At 46.7% G+C, this 20,960-nt stretch overlaps 2 protein-coding genes across 3 annotated transcripts in view; one reads left to right on the forward strand and one right to left on the reverse strand.

Annotated features, from left to right (window-relative positions):
* Positions 1 to 685: 685 nt before the first annotated feature.
* Positions 686 to 5,515, reverse strand: LOC311101398 (mitochondrial fission factor homolog B-like). Of its 2 annotated transcripts, XM_084142531.1 has the most exons (8): positions 5,320 to 5,515; positions 4,419 to 4,633; positions 4,032 to 4,204; positions 3,626 to 3,717; positions 2,697 to 2,855; positions 1,893 to 1,949; positions 1,443 to 1,533; positions 686 to 1,315 (listed from the first exon to the last, which is right to left on the reverse strand). In XM_084142531.1, exons 2-8 carry the CDS (start codon positions 4,627 to 4,629, stop codon positions 1,184 to 1,186), a joined length of 915 nt encoding a protein of 304 aa, XP_083998657.1. In that variant the 5' UTR covers positions 4,630 to 4,633; positions 5,320 to 5,515; the 3' UTR covers positions 686 to 1,183. The 2 variants fall into 2 exon arrangements, with proteins under 2 accessions (XP_083998657.1, XP_083998658.1); XM_084142532.1 differs by lacking the exon at positions 2,697 to 2,855 and having other exon boundaries at positions 5,320 to 5,467.
* Positions 5,516 to 7,675: 2,160 nt separating this feature from the next.
* Positions 7,676 to 20,960, forward strand: part of LOC311101914 (uncharacterized protein) — a gene marked incomplete at its 5' end in the record, with an annotated part of 95,681 nt that continues 82,396 nt past the window's right edge. Inside the window, 4 exon segments of the mRNA XM_084143157.1 lie at positions 7,676 to 7,758; positions 9,306 to 9,440; positions 9,798 to 9,907; positions 10,071 to 10,175. Coding sequence (XP_083999283.1) covers positions 7,676 to 7,758; positions 9,306 to 9,440; positions 9,798 to 9,907; positions 10,071 to 10,175 — 433 coding nt within the window.

Below are 20,960 nucleotides of genomic sequence, written 5' to 3' on the forward strand. Positions count from 1 at the left end.
CCTAAAGTTCATTCCAGTTTTAAAAAATAAGAAGATGGTTCCAACGTCCAACCATAGACGTGGTTAAAATTTACATTGTTATAACAATATACTTAATACTAATTAAGTGTTAGGGAGTAGTGACCTACATTTAGTTAAACTAGTAATTTATTTACATTTAGCAGTAGCTTTGTGTTCAATAGGCTAAATTACACATTCTGTTAACATCTGACCCAAGAGTGATCTGTTCTTGCAACTTGTAGTCTATGACATTTCAGATTTAGATGTGATAATTGTTCATGAACTACTTTTTCTAAGTAACTTTAGTTAAGTAAGCTATATTTTGTGGCTTTAGTGTAGCTTAACTTCTTCCAGTGTGAATTGGTAGCGCCATAAACTATATTTTCATAGTAGCTTCCCCAACACTGCTAATTAATACCGGTAACAACTAATATAACTAAACTCAAACATCACAATTAGCTATTTTGTAATTTATTCAAATAAAACTGTATGAATCTCAGCATAATATGCTGGTATATTGTGACTGAAAACTACAACCAATTTGGAAATGTGCTCCAGCCAGCAAGTTCTTGGTAAAAAAAAAAAAGGTAGGAACTGAAGATAAAATATGAGAGGACAAAAAGCATCTCATGCCTAAGGCTTGGTGGATATGGCCCATACATAATGAATCAAATGGTGTAATAGCAATGGTGTGACTGTATATTTCCTTGCAGTATTATACATCAATTAAACCAATACATTTCACATTATGTATTATCTTACAATACTTCACAACATGTTTTAATCTTTTCACATCACTCCCAAATAAATAGTTAACATATGTAGCCCATTTTGATGCGTCTCCACCGTGGCTTATTTTTTCCTTTTCTTTAGACCTCTCATCTGTTGGAAATACCTCAGAAGCAATGATTACAACTTTGAGTAACATGAATAAATATTTACAGCATATGTCAAGCTTTGCTTCTTAAGCAAAAAAATACAATTATATAGCATTGAAAAAAAATAAAAAATGTACAAGTACATAAATAAAATAAATGAAAACAAATATCCCATTGCCCAATAGCAAGGCCATCCAGTGCTGGGACTAAGTGCAGAGAGTACATTTTGCTAACATTTGACACATAGAAGGGGAGGGGAGATGCTTTGTTCTCCACTCTCTGGCAGTGGTTCCGAGGAAAGGGTTCTAGCGGCGAAACCAAACCCAGCTGTTTATAAGCCAGAAGGCTACGGTGACGGAGTACATGATCATCTCACGCTTGGCCCTCTCCTTGTTCTCCTCTTCTATGAGCTGGAGTCTCCGGTTCAGCTTGATGATCTACAGGCACACCAATGAAAATCACATCAACACCACCAACCAATATAGCCAAAACAAAACAACATGTGGGCTTAATGATATACCTTCCATAGAAGTACAGTACAGTCTAAATGTATTAGGAGCAGACCTGACGTCGAAGTGTTGCTGCATCTACGACAGCCATGTCATCAGGAGCCATGGAGACATCCAGAGTAGTGTCTAGAGTGGCCAGGGCAAGCCTTGGGTGAAGAGAAATAGACCAAACACATCCTGGTTAGCCATTTCTATCATGGATCAGGCATGATGATATTTCTGATCGTTGATCATAATATGACAATGAAGTTCTCAGCTTAAATGATCAATGATTTGATGTAAAAGACAGATTGTCAATCAACTATTGTCTATTATAAATACATTGACAATAGCTCAATAGACAGCATTACTCATTGCCCAACTATCTTTTCAACTAACATTGACAGCAACACTCATCCTCTTCTGACAAGAACTATAGCCTATATGATGAAAGGAAAGGGAGAGGAGGAAAAAGAAGGGAGAGAGAGAGAGAGAGAGGTGAAGTCTATGTGCCAGGTGGAGTTACCTGGATTCATGCACGGGGTTAGAGGTCGAGGCAGACCCCCCTCGCAGCGATGGCTTACTGAAGAGGGCAGAAACGGAGAGAGGAAGCAATAGAGAGATAGAGCAGCACACCAGTACAGTGTCTCACACATACAATCCCAAAGTCTCTCACACTCACTCTTGAAATTCATAGTTCCAATGTCTCATGACTTTGATCATACAGTGTAAAACAGACCTCTTTAAGAGTACCAATATTTTCATCTCCAATACACTTCTCCTCAGAGAGTAGACAATACATATCACTATATAGGTTGGCTGTTGACAATGCTTGATAATGTCCTTACAGCACAAGGATAGAGCAAGAAGAGCACTACTGCTCTACACACTACTCTCCTCTTAACCAATTCAGCCAAGCACTGAGCGAGGCCACAGCTCGATAACAGCACATCAGGCAAAGTCAATCTTGATTTGCAATGATAAATAAATATACATTATGACATATTAATAGTGTTAATGAGTGTTACAAATTACCAGCTGTTCCCTACCCATTGCCCCAAAATAAATTATCAAAATATGGTCAAGACAAATAATTTTGTTCATTGAGCAAATGTCCAAATTATACGATACATTTTTTCAATTGTCCAACTGCCAAAAACTGATTTGATGACCCTGTCCATGCGAAAGAGACAACAGCAGGGACTTCATTGCCTCAGAGAGGATTAATACAATTGTATTGTATTGAATTGAGGGGTTAATCTCTGCACGGTGAGCAGAGTGGGAGAGGTCAGCCTAGAGATGACCTTAAGAGGAGGGGTCATGGGGTCACCTGCGGTGGTTCTCGTCCAGAACCTCCAAGACCTGCTGGTAGGCCCGGCGCGTGGTGGACTGGATGAAAGAGAGAACGCCGCTAGCGCTGTACAGGTTCTGTTCGTCCTCGGCGAGAGGGGGGCAGGCACGGAGAGGGGCTGGGGGGGACGTGGTCACACTGCCCCACCAACATGAGTGGTCAAGCCAGAGAAAACAGAGCAGAGAGAGGGGGGAGAGGGGGAGAGAGAGTGAAGGAGAGGGAGGGGAGAAAGACCATCCGCACTTTACTCACTGCGCAGAGATAAGTCACCAAAGAGTGACAGAGATAGTACTGATGTGGTGATGTCAAACAAATCATACTAGTGCACCACTGAACTATACCTAACCCTCCAACAGCAAGGGAGATGCGGAAACAAAAGCATGGAAAGGTCCTAATTAAGATCCCAATGAATCATCCCCCACAAAGATGCTCTGAACAAAAGAGGATCCCCAAGGACTTTATATAGTGAAATAAGCTTTGAACAAATGAAATGGTTCTATGCCATGTTTACTGTAAGGTGCCTCTCCCTGGTACAGTATAATAATATGTTAATAGTGAAGAGAATTAAGAGTAAGTTTTAGTACCATGCTCAGGACAGGAGGGAGCGGCACTGCTCTCACACAGCATTGCAACAGGACAGGGTGCAGACCCAGATACAACTACCAACCAAACAGGCTACAGAGTGGGCAACAACACCAGTGAGATAGACACCCAACTACAGCCAAGTCATTATCAGAACAAATGAACAGAGAGTGAGAGATGGACAAACAGGCCGGCAGACGGGGAAAACCACTGGTCAGATGGAAGGAGGAAAGAAGGACAGGCTTACGGAAGAGGAGAGGGGTGTGGTGGTGGTGGATTGTGCATGGCACTACAGGGGTGTGGACCACAGTTGATAGGCTACTTACGTTGAATCGTTTCTTGCAATCTGACTATTGTGACGGACAGTGGTGTTCTCGCTGGCTGAACGTTCCCGCCGCAACCGCCCTTGCGAACGCACCTATGAGGGGAGAATAGGTAAATACTGATATCCTCTTCCCGTAAAATACTGACTGTCACTTTCAAATAAACTCCCCATTGTCAGTGTAGAGGAGGTGGTTCTATGAACTATGTTCACAAGACAAATGGCTTTGCCAGAGATCTGAACATTTGTGTAAGCTCACAGAACTAATGTCTAGGATTTAGCTCAGAGGGCTAGCACAGTATTGAGTTGCTTGGGTGACCAGGATTTGTACCGCTTGTTCACACATGCCTGGTCCATCACATCATTCCATCAGTACTATCTCTGTCCATCTCTAGACCCCAATACCTTACCTCCTCACTGGGCTGGGTTGAGGCTGCACTGCGCTCCATTTCCATGAAGTCCAGTGGCTGCTCATTGAGGGTGAGGACCCGAGGAGGGGTCTTCAGGGACAGGCTCTCTAGCGGGGTGGACTGGATCAGGTCCAGGTCTCTGGGTCTGGGGAACAGGGAGTCCTCACTGTCTCCTGAGAAAAGCAGTCAGGCAGGGTGTCACAAAAGGGCCAATTCTGGGTTATGTTTAGTAAGACTTGAAACCTAAAACAGTTTGCAATGGAAAATGAAACTAGGGTTAGGGAGAACCTCATCCATTTAAAAACAATTTATCCCGTTTTGAGCCTAATGAACATGGCCCAGGAGTATCAACACTACAGAGACCCTATGGAGGACCAACGTAGCTACCGGACATTACGATCCTCTCTGGGACCTGCATCATGACGTTGTGCAGGTCATGTGAGCCTGCCTCAGGGTTGTCATGACCGTAGGGGCCCATTTTGAGCATCTCTGGAATCCTCATGCGCTGGCTGATGCCCTCCGTGTACTCCAGCTCGTAGTGGATGCGGTTCATCTCCGCCATCTCTGCAGTGGGAGAGGGGAATGCTGCTCCGTTCATTTGGCTGGAAAATATACAAAAAAAGCATCATTCAAAGATAAAATATCAGCTGACCCAACTAACTGGTTACACAATATAGTTTGGGATTCCCTTTCACAACAATAATACAATGGCAAGCAAGTTTTACTTGATCTATTAAGAGAAGAGGTCCTAAAATAAATGGTTATCCATGTAGCCACATATAGGCTTCTTTTTAACTATACCCCAGGAAATCTTGATGGTCTTCTTCCTTGAATTAAAATAGAACGAATGTTCGTGACGTTATCATGTGATAAAAAATAAAAGGAGCATCTCCACTCTCCAGATGAGGACCACTTACTAATACCTACAGTAGTATTTTCACCAATGAAACCAAAATAGACCTTGGATGGTTGGAATATTAACAAAAATAGCTGGCTATGTCTCGAGCTGGCTGGCTAGCAATCAAAGTTAGCTAGCTAGTTATGTTGGTGCGCTTACTGTCCGTAATGTTTACCGAAATAAAGCCCATAAATGCAATTCCAAGCAGTATTCAGCGAGTAGCAAGCCAACTACGGACTGCGGCCTGACCAAATCCTTTGAAATGTCTGTATGACAGACAGTTAGCTAGCACGTCACTTAGCACGATAGCTAGCTTTTTGAAACGCCATTTCTAGTTGACCAGCAAGCTAGCTGGTACTAGTAGCTATCTAGCTAGCTAGCTGGCCTTACCCTTTGGTTTGTTCTTCTCCCAGAAATGAAATATACGTGCAAAAATGGATATGGTCCAGCTGAAGATTCAAGGGTGCATTACAGAGGATGTAGCATCCTTAGATGTTGATTCCAAGAGGCTGAAAGGGACAACAACGGTCCACTTGATGGGGACCCAAACAGGAAGTTGTTTTACGTCACATGAAAATGGTTGTTCTCCATACAATAAAACACCTGTTATTATATCTGTGATAATGATTTCTACAGGGGTGGGAAAAGGACCCAGTTGTCATATTTGAGTAAAAATAAAGATACCTTAATAGAAAATGACTCAAGTAAAAGTCAAAGTGATCCAGTAAAATACTACTTGAGTAAAGTCTAAAAGTATTTCGTTTTAATTTAAGTAAATGTAATTGCTCAAATATACTTAAGTATCAAAAGTAAAAGTATAAATCATTTCAAATTCCTTATATTGTGCAAACCAGATGGCACCATTTTCTTGCGTTTTAAAATGTACATATAGCTTGGGGCACACTCCAACACTCAGACATAATTTACAAACGAAGCATTTGTGTTTAGTGAGTCTGCCAGATCAAAGGCAGTAGGGATGACCATGGATGTTCTCTTGTGCGTGAATTTGACTATTTTCATGTCCTGCTAAGCATTCAAAATGTTTTGGGTGTCAGGGAAAATGTATGGAGTAAAAATTACATATATTTTAGGGGGAATGTAGTGATGTAAAAGTAAAAGTTGTCAAAAATATAAATAGTAAAGTACATACCATAAAATCTACTTAAATAGTACTTTAAAGTACTTTACACCACTGGATTTCTGCACTCACATGGTGGTAACTTATTAGCCATGGGTCAAAACATATTTAAGCAAACGTTTTTACTGTTTGAATGAATATGAATAGATTTTCCAGAAATGTTACCTGATGTATTATTAACTGATACAAATGATTTAGCCTACTTATTCAGGTAGTTGTATCACAATTATTTGAGGGTTGGAGCAAAAACATATGCAGAGATTGAGCGGAAGATAGAGAGAGTTAAAGAGAGTGTGGACGCAGAGATTGTAGAAGACACTGTGAAAGCGCTCTACAAACTGCTGGAGAAGATCCATAAGGAGGGAGAGAAGGTGGAAATAAAAGAGAACGTGTTGGAGAAGGGAAGGAGTGGAGAGCGCAAAGGAGGAAATGAAGAAGAGGAAGGAGGGGTAGAGAGGAAGGAGAAGGTGGCAAGGCAGAGATAGGCGGCGAAGGAGAAGCAGAGGGTGGAGAAGAAGAGGGAGGAGGTAGAGATGAAAGACAAGGGGCTGGATAGGTAGAAAGAGAAACTGGAGAAGAAGAGCAAGAAGCTGGAAATATTGGAGAAAGTTGGAAAGTTGGAGTTGGAAAAGGAGAAAGGGAAGATGGAGAGGAAGAATAAGATAGTGGAAAGGTTGAAAGTGGATGTGAATAAGAGAAGGTAGAATATTACAAGAACAGGAGAGAATATTAAAAAAGAAAGAGAATGAGATTGACAAAATAAAAGTAGATGTCAAAGAGAAGGCATAGGAGGAGATGTAGAAAGTGACAGTGGAGTTGAAGTAATGGAAGGAGAAGATGGAAGATAAAAAATAGAGAAAGAAGTGGCGAGAGAGGGAGAAGTTTGAGAAGAGGAAGAGCAGGTTGGAGAGAGAAACACACACACACAGTCATTCATGTCCCACTTTGCACTCAGCACTGTGAGCCTACATTTAAAAAAACATCTGAATGAACATCTGAGAGAACTGCAAATTATAATTGCAATTTATAAATGCACGATCGAAGGACAACAACAGTGGAGGTCGCTGTTTCCAACTCAACGCTTTTTAATTGAAACTTCAATGAACTAAAACATAGCCTACAGGTTCCAGTGAAAAAACAATAAAGTGGGAAGGTGTCAAAAAGTCTTAGGAGTGGTATATGTTTTTGATCTCGTAAATAAAGGTCGTGAATGGATCAATAATCAAACCAATCAAAATATATTTAGTGTATGAAGGTAAAGTTCAAAAGTCTGCACTTTTCATAGATCAAAATACACCGTTGAAAAGCTCTTAGTAGCGGAGAGCTGTGATGATAGGGACCCTCTAGTGGTCGTGGGCGGTACTCCGGCACTCTTGTGAATAGAGCCCGTACGCTGAAGGGGGGATGCAAACTGATGGACAAGAAGACCTTCTCTCAAGCTCTCTAGATACTGGACAATCTTGTGGCTAGAGACGAAGCATTGTAGTCCTGTTTCGATGCGTCCTCAGTCGGAGACAGGATGCACATCATTATTTGACGGGACTATAGGAGATATTTACCTTCATCACATCACTCTTTACTTTGTGGTCTTCTCTGTATGAATGAATAATGTTCTTGGACATTTTCATTTGGTTTATGATAGCACTGGACACCACGCGCATCGCATCATCTCTGGAGTTACAACCTGACATGTGAGTGAATTTAGTTGCACGAATATTTTATGTTGAATATCTAATACATGAGCACACTATAGCCTCCAGGTGTCTCTGAGACACATGAGACAGATGAACATTTGAGTCTGTAAATAACCAAATGAATAAAGACTCCATTTGGTCTTTGCGGCTCTTCAATTGAAATGTGTTATTGCAGCATGTTTCAATAGGCCGGCCTACTTTTGGTTAAAGGGATCAACCACAGCCTCTATTCATGGTTATTAGCCTTTGTTGTCACTGTTTTCTACTGTTGGGTACTAACGTTATATTTGTATCATGTGCTCTGCCTTTTTATGACTGCACAACAGTAATCTGGATGCATTTGTCCTCTAGGCGTCGCCCTTTGTGGACCCCACGTAAAATAAACCATACAACTTTACCCGACAAGCATGATCATTATTATACTGAGGATGTAAAGGAATGTGCATTTCTCAAGAGACTTCCCAAAAAGAATGAGAGTGTGCAGGACACCCATTCAGGAGGGCATTGTCATGACTGTAGGAGCCTAAAACTTCCCTTAGCTAATTAACCTAGCCTGCTGTCTATTGAACCCAGATGGTGTGTGCAGATGCAGAAATACACCTTTGGACAAATGTGTGTTATAAATCCCTGTTCTGACAACATCTTGATATATTTATGATGGTATGTAGATATTCAGATATTCAGCAGCTGAATCCCTTAGCATTTTCATTGGCGGACAGACAGACATGCACAAAGTCATGCACTCACACACAAAAGCACACACACATTCTGACATGTTTTCTCTTATGAGATAATAAACTGGTATTGCCTGGAAATTTTAATTGGTTGTTTATTGGGTGTCTGGAACACTGTCCAAGTCTAGCAGAGTATTTTAGAACATGAGTCTAGGGAATTCTAAAGGAGAACAGACCAAAACCCAGGATGGGTTTTACTTTACATTGTGGAGCCCACGGCAGGCAATGCACAAGCCGTATACTGTGCCTTGAGCTAAACAATGAGATACTCCTAACAATGGCCAATTGTCATTGCTGAATTCAATCCAATTGCTAAATTCCGAGGTCTATCTGGTGCTGTGAATAGACATAAGATAGTAAATGTAGGTAATGTGTCTATTGGAATTCCTCTTGGATTGTGTCAGTGTTTCCCCTGTGTCGGCGTGCTCCCTGAGTGACACACACACACCTCATCTGGGGTGAACACGCTGGGCACCTGTCAAGACGCTGTAGGGTCTGGTGCTGCTGGGTGGTTCATGATAAGGGTCAGCAACTCTGGTGTCAGAGGGGGAGAGTAAAAACTCTCTCTCATGGGCCTGAACCCAGACCCTCTCCTGTCCTGTGTATCCATCACTAATAACTTGAAGGATATCTAAACCGCTCATCTCCATTTTTATGCCGTTGTAAATCAATGATTAAATTGATGATAACAACATGGCATATAACAATGTAGCCCTAGTACCCAGAGTAATTATAGTGTTACTACACAGGTATACAAGCTACTTAATGTAAAGTATTACAGACTGAACCATCCTCTCTGTGTCTCGGCAGGCCTAATGTGTGTGCGGACCAGGAGTTGTCCATGCTGGGTGCACGCCAGCCTTGTGTCCAGGCCTTCACTCGGATGGTCAAGGTCTGGAAGCAAGGCTGCACCGGCCACCGCTGGTGTGTTGGCTACGAAAGGAGGTGAGTGGCACGTCTTCTCCAATACCCTGTTGTTGTTGTTGGATAGTTGTACTCAGTCTCTCCTATCATAACTGGGCTCATACAGATCTTAATTTGAGCCAGTTTGCTACAGCACAAAAATTATCCAGCAGCAAGAGGAAATATGAATTGTTATGTGGTTTATAATTAATTGACTTTTTTGTAGGGTTTGAAGGAAAATCAAGTCTGAAATTTCGAAGTGGAAATTACAAACTTCAGAAGCCTTTTGAAACCTCAAATACACTACAAGTTTAAAATGTCCTGCATTTCAGGAAAGTTCTCCTGTAACAGGGTGATCAAATTAAAATCCTACACCTGTATGTCATTTCCTTTCTGCAGAACAGGCTACTACACAGCCTACAGGCAGGTGTACAGTATGGATGTGCACAAGGTGTACAGGTGCTGCCCTGGGTGGACACAGAGGGGCAAGGAGAGGGGCTGTTTGCACCGTGAGTTCAAAGACAAACACTGAATATTATTTCGTATTAACACATTTATCAAATTTAGCGCTATCGTACATATGAAATGAATTGATCATGTGTTGTCGTGCGATGATGTGTATGAGCATTTGCAGGTGCTACTGGAGTGACTGATGTGCGTTGTGTTTTACAGGGATGTGTGCAGCTACTACCTGCTTCAATGGGGGTAGGTGTGCTGAGAGAGGTGACCAGATCTGTGAGTGTCCTGTAGGCTTCCAAGGAACACGCTGCCAGTATGGTGAGTGAGTCATCATGGAGTCAGAGAAAGAGAACATGTTGTGGACACTTTGCCATGGTTTTGGGGGGGTTTGTGAGGGAAGCGGAGTGAGAGAAGGATAAAGAGAGAGTGAGAGAGAGAGAGAGAGAGAGAGAAAGAGAGAGAGAGGGAGAGAAAGAGAATGAGAATGAGAGAGAGAGTGAGAAAGAGTGAATGAGAGGCCAGAGAAAAACACAGATGCCTTTTCGTCTAAACTCGTCAACATTGTAAAGGTCAACGCTTTTTAACCTTCAGTTTCCACCCTGTACCCACTAGCCACTCCTTTGCGTTGTATCCTATTTTACAGCCGAACTGTGAGGCTGTGTGTAGATAAGTGAGTCCAGCCCTAGAGACTGACCTATATCCTTAAAGGAGAGCAAACTGTTAAAGTCCTAATGGACACAGTGCAGACCTTGTGCTTTCACTTTGAACAACATAAATTAGCCTTTCCTGTGGCTGCGATCGGCAGTGGCCACTCGATGGGGGTTGCTGGGTAATTAGAGGTGGCAGAAGTGCACTCCGGGAGAAAAGGGGTCCTTTGAAGGCTGGTGCCCCGGGCACTGTGGGGCTAACTCAACCCTGGTTCGGTCCTCTGTCCTCCAGTCTGCAAGCTGGATCCTAATGAGGGCATGTGCAGTTTGAGGTTCTCACAGATGGAACAGACACTGCCTGCACGGACACCATGGCCCGTATTCACATAAAGTCATGCCATAGAGTAGGAGTGCTGATCTAGGATCTTGTCAGAACGCTGAGTGTGGATGTGGTGCAGGGAATCAAGCGCAGGAACAAGGGTGTTCGTCAACAGACTTTAGTAATCCAAAAATAGTAACTCCACACAGGTGAATAGCCAACCCGACCGGGAGGCATGAACAAATTACGCACACAACAAACAGTGCGCAAAAACAAGAAAAGGCGCACGCAGTGCAGACTCTCGAATACAAACAACACGAGAGAGAAAACCCATCAATGGCAACAGCTGACAATAATAATCACACATAACACCTGACCCAACACACGATAACTAAATAGGAAACAAAATCAAACACTAACAAGGGACAGGTGTACAAACAGACAAAACCAAACAAACATGAAACATCGAACGGTGGTAGCTAGTACTCCGGGGACGACGACCGCCGAAGCCTGCCCGAACAAGGAGGAGGCGCAGCCTCGGCCGAAACCGTGACAGTACCCCCCCCTTGACGCGCGGCTCCAGCCGTGCGCCGATCCCGGCCTCGGAGACGACCAGGACGACGCGGAGCAGGGCGCGTAGGATGACCCCGATGGAACTCGGTCAGCAGGGACAGGTCCCTCCTCGGCACCCAGCACCGCTCCTCCGGGCCGTACCCCTCCCACTCCACGAGATATTGGAGACCCCCCATCCGGCGTCTCGAATCAAGGATGGACCTCACAGTGTACGCCGGAGCCCCCTCGATGTCCAACGGGGGCGGAGGAATCTCCTCTATCTCATAATCCTGGAGTGGACCAGCTACCACCGGCCTGAGGAGAGACACATGGAACGAGGGGTTAATATTCCTGTAATCAATAGGCAATTCTAACCTGTAACACACCTCGTTCAACCTCCTCAGGACTTTGAATGGCCCCACAAACCGCCGACCCAGCTTCCGGCAGGGCAGGCGGAGGGGCAGGTTTCTGGTCGAGAGCCAGACTCGATCTCCAGGTGCGTATACAGGCCCCTCACTGTGGTGGAGATCGGCGCTCGTCTTATGCCGACGGATGGCCCGCTGCAGATGGACGTGGGCAGCGTTCCATGTCTCCTCCGAGCGCCGCACCCACTCATCCACCGCAGGGGCCTCGATCTGGCTCTCGTGCCAAGGTGCCAGAACCGGCTGGTACCCTAACACACACTGGAAAGGGGTTAGTTGGGTGGAGGAGTGGCGGAGAGAGTTCTGCGCCATCTCGGCCCACGGAACGTATCTCGCCCACTCCTCCGGCCGGCCCTGGCAATAAGACCTCAGAAACCTACCCACATCCTGGTTGACACGTTCAACCTGCCCATTACTCTCCGGGTGGTAACCCGAGGTAAGGCTCACCGAAACCCCCAACCGTTCCATAAAGGCTCTCCACACTCTGGAGGTGAACTGGGGGCCTCGATCAGACACTATATCCTCGGGTACCCCGTAATGCCGGAAGACATGGGTAAACAGAGCCTCAGCGGTCTGTAGGGCAGTAGGGAGACCCGGCATGGGAAGGAGACGACAGGCCTTCGAGAACCGATCCACAACGACCAGGATGGTAGTATTCCCCTGTGAGGGGGGAAGGTCTGTAACAAAGTCCACCGAGAGGTGGGACCAGGGTCGTTGTGGAACGGGCAGGGGTTGTAGCTTACCCCTGGGCAAATGTCTGGGCGCCTTACACTGTGCACACACCGAACAGGAGGAGACATAAACCCTCACATCCCTGGCTAACGTTGGCCACCAGTACTTAGTGCTAAGGCAGTGAACTGTCCGGCCGATACCTGGATGTCCAGAGGAGGGGGACGTATGAGCCCAATAAATGAGGCGATCGCGTACCTCGAGCGGAACGTACATCCGACCCACTGGACACTGTGGAGGACTTGGGTCGGTGCGTAACGCCTGCTCGATCTCTGCATCGACCTCCCATACCACCGGTGCCACCAGACAAGACTTTGGTAGTATGGGAGTGGGCTCAACGGACCTCTCCTCCGTGTCATACCGCCGAGACAGGGCATCTGCCTTCCCGTTCTGGGACCCAGGGATGTAAGTGATTTTAAACACAAACCGGGCTAGAAACATAGTCCAGCGGGCCTGGCGAGGATTCAGTCTCCTAGCTGCCCGGATGTACTCCAGGTTACGGTGGTCCGTCAAAATGAGGAAAGGGTGTTGAGCCCCCTCAAGCCAATGCCTCCACACCTTTAGGGCCTGTACCACGGCTAACAGCTCCCTGTCCCCTACGTCATAATTCCGCTCCGCCGGACTGAGCTTCTTAGAATAAAAGGCACAGGGGCGGAGCTTAGGTGGTGTGCCAGACCGTTGTGAGAGGACGGCCCCAATACCGGCCTCGGACGCGTCTACCTCTACCTGGAATGGTAAAGCGGGATCCGGATGCGCCAACACCGGCGCCGAGGTAAACAGGTCCTTCAGTCTCCCAAAAGCCCTGTCCGCCTCAGCTGACCACCGCAAGCGCACTGGACCCCCCTTCAACAGAGACGTTATGGGAGCTGCCACCTGTCCAAAACCCCGGATAAACCTCCGGTAATAATTCGCAAAACCCAAGAACTGTTGCACCTCTTTCACAGTGGTTGGGGTTTGCCAATTACGCACAGCTGACACCCGGTCAACCTCCATCTTCACCCCTGACGCAGACAACTGATAACCCAAAAAGGAGACCGACTTCTGAAAGAACAGGCATTTCTCTGCCTTGACATATAGGTCATGCTCCAACAGTCTCCTCAACACTCGGCGCACCAGGGCTACATGCTCAGCTCGGGTAGAACTGTACACCAGAATATCGTCTATGTACACGACTACTCCCTGCCCCTGCATGTCCCGGAAAATCTCATCTACAAAGGATTGGAAGACTGAGGGAGCATTCATTAACCCATATGGCATGACGAGATACTCGTAATGACCGGAGGTCGTGCTAAATGCTGTCTTCCATTCATCGCCCTCTCTAATGCGCACCAAGTTATATGCGCTCCTGAGATCCAATTTTGTGAAGAACTGAGCACCGTGTAATGACTCCGTCATAGTCGCAATCAGAGGAAGTGGATAACTGTACTTCACCGTAATCTGATTGAGACCGCGGTAATCAATACACGGGCGCAAACCTCCATCTTTTTTCTTCACAAAAAAGAAGCTTGAGGAAGCGGGTGAAGTGGAGGCCCGTATGTATCCCTGTCTCAGAGACTCGGCGATGTAAGTTTCCATCGCTTTCCTCTCCTCTTGAGACAAGGGATACACATGGCTCCGCGGGAGTGCTGCTCCTAACTGGAGATCTATCGCACAATCCCCCTGTCTATGAGGCGGCAGCTGCGCCGCCCTTGTCTTACTAAACACCAGTGTCAAATCCTCATACTCGGGGGGAATATGCAGTGCGGGCATTTGATTTGGACTCTCCACTGAGGTCGCCCCTATGGAAACACCCAGACATAGCCCCTCACACTGAACAGACCACCCTTTAAGAGCTTTCTCTCGCCACGAAATAGTAGGATCATGGGTAACTAACCAGGGAAGTCCCAGCACCACCGGATACGCAGGAGAGTCAATCAGATAGAGCTGAATCGTCTCCTCATGACCCCCCTGCGTCTTCATCCTAAGGGGCGCTGTGACCTCCCTAATCAACCCAGATCCTAACGGACGGCTATCTAGGGCATGTACAGGGAAAGGCTTATCAACGGGAAGGAGAGGAATCCCTAACTCTACACAGAACTGGCGATCTACAAAATTCCCAGCTGCGCCTGAATCTACGAGCGCCTTATGCTGGGAACGAGGTGCAACCTGTGGGAAACAAACAGGCAAGGTTATGTGAACGACAGAAAGCTCTGGGTAAGTGGGGCGCCTACTCACCTGGGAGGACTCCCCAATGCGTGGCCTGCCTTCACCTCCACCGGGGGACCTTCCCCAACACCTAGCCGCGGTGTGCCCTCCACGGCCACAGTTGGTGCAGGGAACGGCCCCCCTCGGGTTCCTACTCCTCCGTTCTCTAGCGCCAGCACCTCCGAGCTCCATAGGGCTCGGCTCGGAGGTGCCGGAAGGTGGAATGGGCAACCCCCACCCGGGACGTCCACGGGTGGCGAGCAGGGTGTCCAGCCGAATGGCCATGTCGACCAGTTGGTCAAACGACAACGTGGTATCCCTGCACGCCAACTCTCTCTGGACGTCCTCCCGGAGGCTGCAGCGGAAGTGGTCTATGAGGGCCCGCTCATTCCACCCTGCATCTGCCGCTAGAGTCCGGAACTCCAAAGCAAAATCCTGTGCGCTCCTCATCCCCTGTCGGAGGTAGAACAGACGCTCCCCCGCCGCCTTCCCTTCTGGTGGATGGTCAAACACGGCACGGAAGCGGCGGGAGAACTCAGCATAGGTAATAGTAGCGGCGTCTATTCTCCTCCATTCGGCGTTGGCCCACTCCAACGCCTTGCCGGTGAGACAGGAGATGAGGGCGGAGACGCTCTCGTGTCCCGAGGGCGCCGGGTGTACGGTGGCGAGGTAGAGCTCCACTTGCAGCAGGAACCCTTGACACCCGGCAGCGGAGCCGTCGTACGCCCTCGGGAGCGAGAGCCGAATCCCGCTGGGTTCCGGAAGGGAGACAGGAGGACTGACCGATGGGGATGGTCCGGTAGGTGGGGGCGTGGGTACCCCGCTGCTCTCCCATCGGTGGAGAGTGTTCATCACCCGATCCAGGGCGTGACCGATCTGGTTGATCATGTCCTCCTGCCCACGAAGACGGTCCTCCATAATGTCCGTTGGCGCGGTTGCTCCTGCTGATTCCATAGTGTGATGTGTGATTCTGTCAGAACGCTGAGTGTGGATGTGGTGCAGGGAATCAAGCGCAGGAACAAGGGTGTTCGTCAACAGACTTTAGTAATCCAAAAATAGTAACTCCACACAGGTGAATAGCCAACCCGACCGGGAGGCATGAACAAATTACGCACACAACAAACAGTGCACAAAAACAAGAAAAGGCGCACGCAGTGCGGACTCTCGAATACAAACAACACGAGAGAGAAAACCCATCAATGGCAACAGCTGACAATAATAATCACACATAACACCTGACCCAACACACGATAACTAAATAGGAAACAAAATCAAACACTAACAAGGGACAGGTGTACAAACAGACAAAACCAAACAAACATGAAACATCGAACGGTGGTAGCTAGTACTCCGGGGACGACGACCGCCGAAGCCTGCCCGAACAAGGAGGAGGCGCAGCCTCGGCCGAAACCGTGACAGATCTTTTAGATCATAATGAATAAGATTATATGGACAGGCGGGAACCTGATCCTATATCAGAACTCCAACTCTGAGACACTTTGTGAATATGGGCCAATGACTGGTATTCTGTCAACATTCAGTGGTCCGTCCTTCGTGTTTATTCAAGCTAATCAGCAAGCAATCACTATTGAACCCCCCCAGCACCTTATTTTCCAACTATGAAACAAGTACAGTTCTATTGTGCAGGCCCAAATAATATTTACCTTCGGTGAAAATATACTAGTGGACTGTGGACTGTAAATACGAGAAGTAACATGATCCAAAATTATTTTTCCTGTCTTTAAAATTCTCATGAACATCTCTTGATCTGCTCTCCTTTCACTCTGACCCTCTGACCCCTAACACTCTGTCATCCGGCCAACAGCGAGTGGACAATGTTTGTTAGTTGATGTGCTAAAGAAGACTCCAGCCAAGAGAGAACAGAGAACAATTAGTTACACCCCCTACCCATGCATATGCATGCACACACGCACTCAGGCACACACACACGTACACACACTGTGACACTGTCACAAGCACACACGTACACACACACACGCACACACACACACACACACACACACACACACACACACACACACACACACACACACACACACAAACACTCACACACACACACACACACACACACACACACACACACACACACACACACACACACACACACACACACACACACACACACACACACACACACACACACACACACACACTCACACACACACACACACACACACACACACACACACACACACACACACACACACACACACACACACACACACACCCCTACCCCACACACCCTAGAGGAGGAAGGTCCTGCCAGGGGCTCTCTTTGTTGCTCTTCCTGCGGCTGTGACATTTCACAGGGACGCGTCAGTGTTTGTTTCTGGTGACTGTCCCACTCGTTTGTTTGGAAAGAGCTGCTTGGGTTTTCAGGGAAGGGTGAACAACAGAGTAACACACATTAGTCAGGTGACAGGGAAGGAGAACACAGATAAGCCTTGACTCTTTTCCGTCAAGGTTTTTAGCATCCTGTGATTGGGTTCCTTCTGTGAACACAGCAGCTTTTACTTCTTATTCCCCCTCTCTCCCTTAACATCTTTCCTTCCTCCACCTCTCAGAGTAGCTTTATCCCCCTCTCCAGCCAGAAGGACTTCCTCCACCTCTCAGAGTAGCTTTATCCCCCTCTCCAGCCAGAAGGACTTCCTCCACCTCTCAGAGTAGCTTTATCCCCCTCTAGAAGGATTAAAGGAGGGCAGCAGCTCAGGCCAAACAGCCATGTTCAGCCAGCTCTCACTGAGAGGGACACTGTTCCTCTGTGTTGAGTCAAATGCATAAAAAGGTAAAGGATTAGGTTTAGAAGTTGTAAGATTTTGGTCCAGGTTTAGTGTAATTTTATATTCAAGAATATACATACACTTAGGTTGGAGTCATTAAAACTTGTTTTTCAACCACTCCATACATTTCTTGTTAACCAACTATATAGTTTTGGTAAGTCGGTTAGGACATCTACTTTGTGCATGACACAAGTCATTTTTCCAACAATTGTTTACAGACAGATTATTTCACTTATAATTCACTGTATCACAATTCCAGTGGTTCAGAAGTTTACATACACTAAATTGACTGTGCCATTAAACAGCTTGGAAAATTCCAGAAAATGATGTCATGGCTTTAGAAGCTTCTGATAGGCTAATTGACATAATTTAAGTCAATTGGTGGTGTACCTGTGGATGTATTTCAAGGCCTACCTTCAAACTCAGTGTCTCTTTGCTTGACATCATGGGAAAATCAAAATAAATCAGCCAAGACCTCAGAAAAGAAATTGTAGACCTCCACAAGTCTGGTTCATCCTTGGGAGCAATTTCCAAACGCCTGAAGGTACCACGTTCATCTGTACAAACAATAGTACGCAAGTATAAACATCATGGGACCACGCAGCCGTCATACCGCTCATGAAGGAGACGCATTCTGTCTCCTAGAGATGAACGTACTTTGGTGCGAAAAGTGCAAATCAATCCCAGAACAACAGCAAAGGACCTTCAAATCAAAATCAAATCAAATTATATTTGCCACATTCGCCAAATACAACAGGTGTAGACATTACCGTGAAATGCTTACTTACAGCCCTTAACCAACAACAAAAAAGTGTTGAGAAAAAAATAAGTAAAATAAAATAACAGTAGGGAGGCTATATACAGGGGGGGTACCGGTGCAGAGTCAATGTGCGGGGGCACCGGCTAGTTGAGGTAGTTGAGGTAATATGTACATGTGGGTAGAGTTAAAGTGACTATGCATAAATAATTAACAGAGTAGCAGCAGCGTAAAAAGATGGGGTGGGGGTGGGGGGGCAGTGCAAGTAGTCCGGGTAGCCATGATTAGCTGTTCAGGAGTCTTATGGCTTGGGGGTAGAAGCTGTTGAGAAGCCTTTTGGACATAGACTTGGCGCTCCGGTACCACTTGCCATGCGGTAGCAGAGAGAACAGTCTATGACTAGGGTGGCTGGAGTCTTTGACAATTTTGAGGGCCTTCCTCTGACACCGCCTGGTATAGAGGTCCTGGATGGCAGGAAGCTTGGCCCCAGTGATGTACTGGGCCGTACGCACTACCCTCTGTAGTGCCTTGCGGTCGGAGGCCGAGCAGTTGCCATACCAGGCGGTGATGCAACCAGTCAGGATGCAACCAGTCAGGATGCACAAACCTTTTGAGGATTTGAGGACCCATGCCAAATCTTTTCAATCTCCTGAGGGGGAATAGGCTTTGTCTCACCCTCTTCACGACTGTCTTGGTGTGTTTGGACCATGATAGTTTGTTGGTGATGTGGACACCAAGGAACTTGAAGCTCTCAACCTGTTCCACTACAGCCCCGTTGATGAGAATGGGGGCGTGCTCAGTCCTCTTTTCTTTCCTGTAGTCCACAATCATCTCCTTTGTCTTGGTCACGTTGAGGGAGAGGCTGTTATCCTGGCACCACACGGCCAGGTCTCTGACCTCCTCCCTATAGGCTGTCTCATCGTTGTCGGTGATCAGGCCTACCACTGTTGTGTCATCGGCAAACTTAATGATGGTGTTGGAGTCATGCCTGGCCATGCAGTCATGGGTGAACAGGGAGTACAGGAGGGGACTGAGCATGCACCCCTGAGGGGCCCCCGTGTTGAGGATCAGCGTGGCAGATGTGTTGTTACCTACCCTTACCACTTGGGGGCGGCCCGTCAGGAAGTCCAGGATCCAGTTGCAGAGGGAGATGTTTAGTCCCAGGATGCTTAGCTTAGTGATGAGCTTTGAGGGCACTATGGTGTTGAATGCTGAGCTGTAGTCAATGAATAGCATTCTCACGTAGGTGTTCCTCTTGTCCAGGTGGGAAAGGGCAGTGTGGAGTGCAATAGAGATTGCATCATCTGTGGATCTGTTGGGGCGGTATGCAAATTGGAGTGGGTCTAGGGTTTCTGGGATAATGGTGTTGATGTGAGCCATGACCAACCTTTCAAAGCACTTCATGGCTACAGACGTCAGTGCTACGGGTCAGTAGTCATTTAGGCAGGTGATCTTAGTGTCCTTGGGCACGGGGACTATGGTGGTCTGCTTGAAACATGTTGGTATTACAGACTCAGTCAGGGACATGTTGAAAATGTCAGTGAAGACACTTGCCAGTTGGTCAGCACATGCTCGGAGTACACGTCCTGGTAATCCGTCTGGCCCTGCGGCCTTGTGAATGTTGACCTGCTTAAAAGTCTTACTCACATCGGCCATGGAGAGCGTGATCACATAGTCATCCGGAACAGCTGGTGCTCTCATGCATGCTTCAGTGTTGTTTGCCTTGAAGCGAGCGTAGAAGTGGTTTAGCTCGTCTGGTAGGCTTGTGTCACTGGGCAGCTCGCGGCTGTGCTTCCCTTTGTAGTCTGTAATAGTTTTCAAGCCCTGCCACATCCAACGAGCATCAGAGCCGGTGTAGTATGATTGTGAAGATGCTGGAGGAAACAGGTACAAAAGTATCTATATCCACAGTAAAACGAGTCCTATATCGACATAACCTGAAAGGCCGCTCAGCAAGGAAGAAGCCACTGCTCCAAAACCGCCATAAAAAATCCAGACTACGGTTTGCAACTAGACTACGGGTTGCAACTGCACATGGGGACAAAGGTCATACTTTTTGGAGAAATGTCCTCTGTTCTGATGAAACAAAAATATAACTGTTTGGCCATAATGACTATGGTTATGTTTGGAGGAAAAAGGTGGGTGCTTGCAAGCCGAAGAACACCATCCCAACCGTGAAGCACGGGTGTGGCAACATCATGCTGTGGGGGTGCTTTGCTGCAGGAGGGACTGGTGCACTTCACAAAATAGATGGCATCATGAGGAAGGAAAATTCTGTGGATATATTGAAGCAACATCTCAAGACATCAGTCAGGAAGTTAAAGCTTGGTCGCAAATGGGTCTTCCAAATGGACAATGACCCCAAGCATACTTCCAAAGTTGTGGCAAAATGGCTTAAGGACAACAAAGTCAAGGTATTGGAGTGGCCATCACAAAGCCCTGACCTCAATCCTATAGAAAATGTGTGCGAGCAAGGAGGCTTACAAACCTGACTCAGTTACACCAGCTCTGTCAGCAGGAATGGGCCAAAATTCACCCAACTTATTGTGGGAAGCTTGTGGAAGGCTACCCGAAACGTTTGACCCAAGTTAAACAATTTAAAGGCAATGCTACCAAATACTAATTGAGTGTATGTAAACTTCTGATCCACTTGGAATGTGATGAAAGAAATAAAAGCTGAAATAAATAATTC

Source organism: Coregonus lavaretus, assembly GCF_964263955.1.
Source record: "Coregonus lavaretus genome assembly, chromosome: 26".
Taxonomy (NCBI): domain Eukaryota; kingdom Metazoa; phylum Chordata; class Actinopteri; order Salmoniformes; family Salmonidae; genus Coregonus; species Coregonus lavaretus.